Raw genomic sequence first — 6,089 nt, 5'->3', positions numbered from 1 at the left:
GGCCCATGTGAGAACACAGCAGGAGATTCACAGTGTTGGTGACGTTTCTAACACGTGACGGACGCAAAAATGTAATATATATATATATACAATAACTAAAAACAATCACAGAAAATACAAATATCTCAGGATGAAAAAGAGGAGCCATACACGATGGAAACCTCAGACCAATTCCAGAGCCTAAAGTGATGCTTCAGATCGACATGTGAAACTAAAGAAAATCTAACTTTTCTAACTTACTACTCAATTCTTTTAATGTTTGTTTGCACGCTTCCTGTCTCTGTTGTTGTTGTTGTTGTTGTTGTTGTTGTTGTTGTTGTTGTTGTTGTTGCTGTGATATTCAAGATTCAAGAAAAGATTTGTTTGTCATTCCAAAAGTACCGAGGTCCCTGTAAGCAGCAATGAAGTAGAAACACTTGAATCTAAAAAAAACTGCTCCTGCTCGCCTCAACTCCACAGACTCCAGCAGCTCGGCTGTTGCAAAACCCATTAAACCCGCCCAGAGCAAAAGGTTCACGCCTTAAAAATGTTCAAAGAGTCGAATAGAGTCGATAACGACATGTGGGAATGCGCCGCCTGTGTTTGACCTGCGAGCGCACGGCAACAGAACCTGGGCTCAGTGTCTGTGGCAGCTTCCTGTGATCAGCAACAGGTCAACGTCATGGTTGTTTTGGGGGTAAAGTGAAGTGTGTTTAGATCAGTGGTCTCCTGCTGATTTGTATTTGTGCAGCTGCATCACCTGTATTCTGTGTGTTTACTGTCGCCATACACACAAATCTCCAGTCAGCCTTACTGTGATATACAAATGATCCAGTTGTGATAATCAACTTCACCAACGACCTGTAAACTCTGTGAGTGAGGAGAGTTTAAAAATCCTTCCAGGCTCCTGCAGGACACTGTTTTCTCTTTCACCTCCGGGATGCAGACGATTTACTCTGATTATAAAAGAGACAGAAACGAATGCAAGGAGCAAACTGATGTCTCTGACGGATACTGACATTTAAATACACAGAGTTGAGTCGTGTCAGACAAACGTGGAGACGTTCACAATGTGTCGCGCAGAGTAGAAATAACACGACAGTGAGAAGAGACGGGGGAAGTGGTTTGAGATGATGGATGAGTTTTCTGCAAACACTCGGAGAGCAAACACACAAGTATTATCTTCTGAGCACTTTGTAAATGCTGCAGGAGTCAAAGTATTCAGATAAAATATAATCACAAAGGAAACGTCACATTCTCTCGGCTCCTGAACGCAGACTCACAAGAATCCAAATACTTTAATATATTATAAGTAAATACAGATATAAAAATACAGATATAAAAATACATTTTAAGCGACACTTTGTAACTTTGACTTTGAAGCAACACCCAAATCTGCAGCTCTGACTCCGGTGCTTAACGGAAAGAAAATCTAAATATGTTTATGATGCACCTGGGATGGTGGAGGGGGGCTTTTGCTTGGAGCCCCAAAGTCCCCTGAAACGCCCCTGCCCACAGATCACAAACATCCCCCCATCCCTCCCTCATCCCTTCATCCTCATCCCTTCATCCCTTATTGCTCTTTCCCTCAACTCACCCTCATCCCTTCATCCTCTTTTCCATTTCCATTCAAACCCTTCAATCATATATTGCTGTGGCGCTGTTCTTGCCGGTGAGACGACCTTTGATGACCTTTAATGGTCATCATTGACAGAAAGAAAGAGTCTGATGTGCCACAGTAGCTGAGAACAGAAGCAGTGGTTATAATCTGTACGGCTGAGGCGTGATGCTAAATGTCCGCAGATGCTGCCTTTAGATATAGATTCACAGTTCGGCAGAAGAACAAGTCACTTGCCTACGAACGGCAATGAAATTTTTCTCGCTGCAGAGGTTGTAGCTGTGTTCGTTGCTGTCGTTGAGCTGATGTCGTATTTCTTCAGCCTCTTCTGCAGAAACGTGGGGCAGAAGGTGGACATGTAAGCGTTTTTAAACCCCGAGTTACTTAAGCAGTAGACCAGCGGGTCCAGCAGGCAGTCGGTGTAAGACAGAACCATGAGGCCGTCGTACACCTGCACCACGGCGTCCTCGGCCTCCTGCCTTTCGCTCGGCAGCAATGCTGAGTGTCCGTCCCCGGCACCCTTCCGCCGAACGATCAGCAGCACCGCTCGGGCGACAGCGCAGGGCAGGAAGCAGACGGAGAAGACCACCACCACAGACATGACCAACCACATGGCTCTCCTCAGTTTGGCCTTCTCCCCCACGGTCTTCTTCCTGAGCCGGTGGACGATGCGCACCGTGCAGAAGACGAGGATGACGAAGGGGATGAGGATCTCAGAGAAGAAGACCACCTCTCTCAAAATGTCCACCACGTCCTCAAATAAACAGACATGTACATCAAGTATTATTATTATTATTATGGGAAATAAAATGTGCACAGGCCTCAGATTGTTACTGCATCAGCTGCTGTGATGGAACTGAAGTGAGGAAATTAGATTAGATATTAAAGCTCAGTGTTCTTAAATAAATAAGCTTATAGGAAGTCTGAGCCTGTCAGTAGCTGCAGTTCTTAATTACTGTCACGAGTTAGTTCCCTGATCATATTAGAACTAAAAGGCCTCCACGTGCCAGGTGAACTTTTACAGCTCGTGCAAAGTGAAACAAATACCTGTGTGTCCTCATTTCGTCCGAGGCTGTTGCAGCACCCGTTTTTCTGGAGCATGGTGGGGATGGTGAGCGGCAGCAGCAGGACCCAGATGATGATGGAGAACTGGGGAGATTTCTTCAGCCCTTTGACAAAGTTCCTCCTCCCCAGGTGGACCACGTTGAAGTAGCGGTCGATGGTCAGCGTGATGAGGAAGGTGATGCTGGCTCCTCGGTTGAGAAAGAGCATGAAGAGCATGATCTTGCACACCACGTTGTCCTCGCTGCGCCGCAGGCCGTTCTGGTAGTTGTAGGCCCTGGCAGGGAGACAGACCACCAGCAGGAAGTCAGCGACCACGATGTTGAAGAGCAGGATGCTTTTGTTCTTCCAGAACTTGAATCTGAAGAGGAAGATATTCACACAATTAAAAGATTAAACATAGAAGAGCAGAACAACTGTAAAATGTATACAACAACACAGATACACCGTGTTTCAATATTTGCATCGTAACGAAGCACAAAGAAAAAGGTGGAAGGTTGTTGTCAAGGAAGAACGTTTGATGCAAATCTGGATCAGGGCGCGGATTGAGGAAGTTTTATAGGATATTTATGGATCTTGATGAAAATGAATGAAAATTGAGCTTCTGCTATTTGCTGCAGCTTGATTTAATTTAATGGGACAGTTGTTGGGCCTTGGTGAAGGCATGAGCTCTACTCAGTTTAGGATCACCACTGCTTTTCTTTCTGCTCTTCATACTGTGCATCAGTGGTGGAAATCCACTGGTGCCAAAGAAAACAGTGACTCTCTGTTCAGAAACCTCTCGGCGTGTTTATCAGTCGATCTCCGACCACGGAGCGGCTCCACTTGTTTCATCTGATCGAAGATAAGCTGAGCTCAACAGAGGTGCACGTCTCTCTGATGCACAAGTTGTTTTTAGAGAAGTAAAACAGGTTTTCATTTGCATTCTGAATAGTTTTAATAGTTTCCGGTGCATGAATCCTTTGCAACATAAATTACTCGCTTTAGTTTTAAAGATCTTTGAAGAACTTTGTTCTTGAGTTTCACGTTATTCATATCAAATCTTTCAGTGCAGAAATATGACAAACTGTCGATAAACAAACTTTGTCAACTTACGTAATAACAAACAAGTATTCAGACAGGATGTTAACACTGTCGCCTTCGTCTTCTGCTGAGAGCATGAGTTTATTACTGCATAGTTTTGCATAGTAATAAATCACTCTAGGTTTATAGAAAGCACAAGAAGAACTAGGACAAAACTATTTTGCCTGATGATTCCTCATTAACTTTCTCCTGATAGTCACATTTGAATCAATCAAATACAACGTCAGGAAATCTGTGCAAACTTCAGTTTTTACGCCTCCGGCTCTAAAAGCTCACGTTCATATTCTTCTGTGTTTGCGATGACGTGATGGTGAGGTCGTGTTTCCTCGTACCTGAAGATGAAGATGTAGAGGACCGATAGGTTGAGCGGCAGACCCAGCATGAACTCTCCAACCATCAGCCAGGAGAGAGCGTCATACGTGGACTTATTGGGTACATTGCAGTCGTCAGTTTCATTATCTGTAGACATGTTTTGGCTGATGGTCATAATAACGGTGGAGGAAGTCGATCAGTCGTCCTGTTTGATGAGGCCCCGCAGCAATGTGAAGAAGAAGAAGAAGAGTCACAGAGTTTTATCCTTCATGCTTCAGGCGTCTCCTCTGCTCAGGCTCCGGTTCCCCTCCCTTCTCTGATCCGTGATTCTGGAGCTCTGTCAAGCCTGGACAGCCCCGAGCCAGGAGTCACAGAGGAGGTGCACTGTAAACACCTTGTGTCAGTGCGTCTGTTGGGTCTGTGTGTGAGAGGCTGATTCTGCAGAGAGGAAGAATATATAGTGAGCTAGAGGTGTGGTTTAGAGAGAGAGGATCTGACTGGATACAGAAGTACGAGTGACGTTGCATCATCTTTCCAGCTAAAATGCATCCAGCAACAGGTTCGGTGACATCAACTATTCCGATTTAAGGGGAGAAGACATCTCAGCAGTTGAGGGTGACTTCCCTGGATAATGGAGGCGATGCTTGTGAAATTCCTCAGGTGGCGGTTAATAGAAAAACAATCATGCCTGCACACGTCGAGCGTTGTGCATATCTTCTGGAAAACATCCCCTTTAATATCAAACTCTTTAGGTCTAAGGCCAACGGGGAAACCACATGATACTCATTTTGTTATATAGATCAAAAACATCTAAAAAGAGTTTGGAAGGAATAAACTGCATGTGGTGTCTTTGCAAGTTTTTATTTGTGATTATTGATTCAAGAGTTTAGTTTAAATTGTGTTTTTCTACTCAATATTCACAACACGACCAAATACACATAACAAGACCAAATACTCATAACACGACCAAATACTCATAACAAGACCAAATACACATAACAAGACCAAATACTCATAACACGACCAAATACTCATAACACGACCAAATACACATAACAAGACCAAATACTCATAACACGACCAAATACACATAACAAGACCAAATACTCATAACACGACCAAATACACATAACACGACCAAATACTCATAACAAGACCAAATACTCATAACAAGACCAAATACACATAACAAGACCAAATACACATAACACGACCAAATACTCATAACACGACCAAATACACATAACACGACCAAATACTCATAACAAGACCAAATACACATAACACGACCAAATACTCATAACACGACCAAATACACATAACACGACCAAATACTCATAACACGACCAAATACTCATAACAAGACCAAATACTCATAACACGACCAAATACACATAACAAGACCAAATACTCATAACACGACCAAATACACATAACAAGACCAAATACTCATAACACGACCAAATACTCATAACACGACCAAATACACATAACACGACCAAATACTCATAACAAGACCAAATACTCACAGCACGACCAAATACTTACAACACAACCAAATACTCCCTAACATGACCAAATACTCATAACACGACCAAATACACATAACAAGACCAAATACTCATAACACGACCAAATACTCATAACACGACCAAATACACATAACACGACCAAATACTCATAACAAGACCAAATACTCACAGCACGACCAAATACTTACAACACAACCAAATACTCCCTAACATGACCAAATACTCATAACACGACCAAATAGTTACAACATGACCAAATATTTTCAATGGGTCTGTTGTGAATTGTACTGAGTTAAACCGTGTTTTACTCCTTATTATCAGTATCCGTGCATACTCATGATTTAAAGCTTTTAAATAACCTAAATAATTACTCTGTAACTTTGTGTATTTATATCCGACTCCACACAGTGTTTCTCTGTCCCAAGACTTGATGTAAGTGACGTTACACAAAAGACCAACTCTACTTCTGCTCTAGATCGCATGTCTGAAAGCACATGTGGTTT

General features: G+C 42.8%; 1 protein-coding gene across 1 annotated transcript; it reads right to left on the bottom strand.

The window, feature by feature from the left end:
* Positions 1-1,244: 1,244 nt before the first annotated feature.
* Positions 1,245-4,488, bottom strand: LOC118099108 (12-(S)-hydroxy-5,8,10,14-eicosatetraenoic acid receptor-like). Its single transcript, XM_035143386.2, has 3 exons — positions 4,075-4,488; positions 2,645-3,020; positions 1,245-2,351 (listed from the first exon to the last, which is right to left on the bottom strand). The coding sequence occupies exons 1-3, from the start codon at positions 4,227-4,229 to the stop codon at positions 1,827-1,829; spliced, it is 1,056 nt and encodes a 351-aa protein (XP_034999277.1). The 5' UTR covers positions 4,230-4,488; the 3' UTR covers positions 1,245-1,826.
* Positions 4,489-6,089: the final 1,601 nt, after the last annotated feature.

Source organism: Hippoglossus stenolepis, chromosome 20, assembly GCF_022539355.2.
Source record: "Hippoglossus stenolepis isolate QCI-W04-F060 chromosome 20, HSTE1.2, whole genome shotgun sequence".
Classification (NCBI taxonomy): Eukaryota; Metazoa; Chordata; class Actinopteri; order Pleuronectiformes; family Pleuronectidae; genus Hippoglossus; species Hippoglossus stenolepis.
Note: the sequence above shows the minus strand (reverse complement) of the source record. Positions and strands in the feature narration are given on the sequence as shown.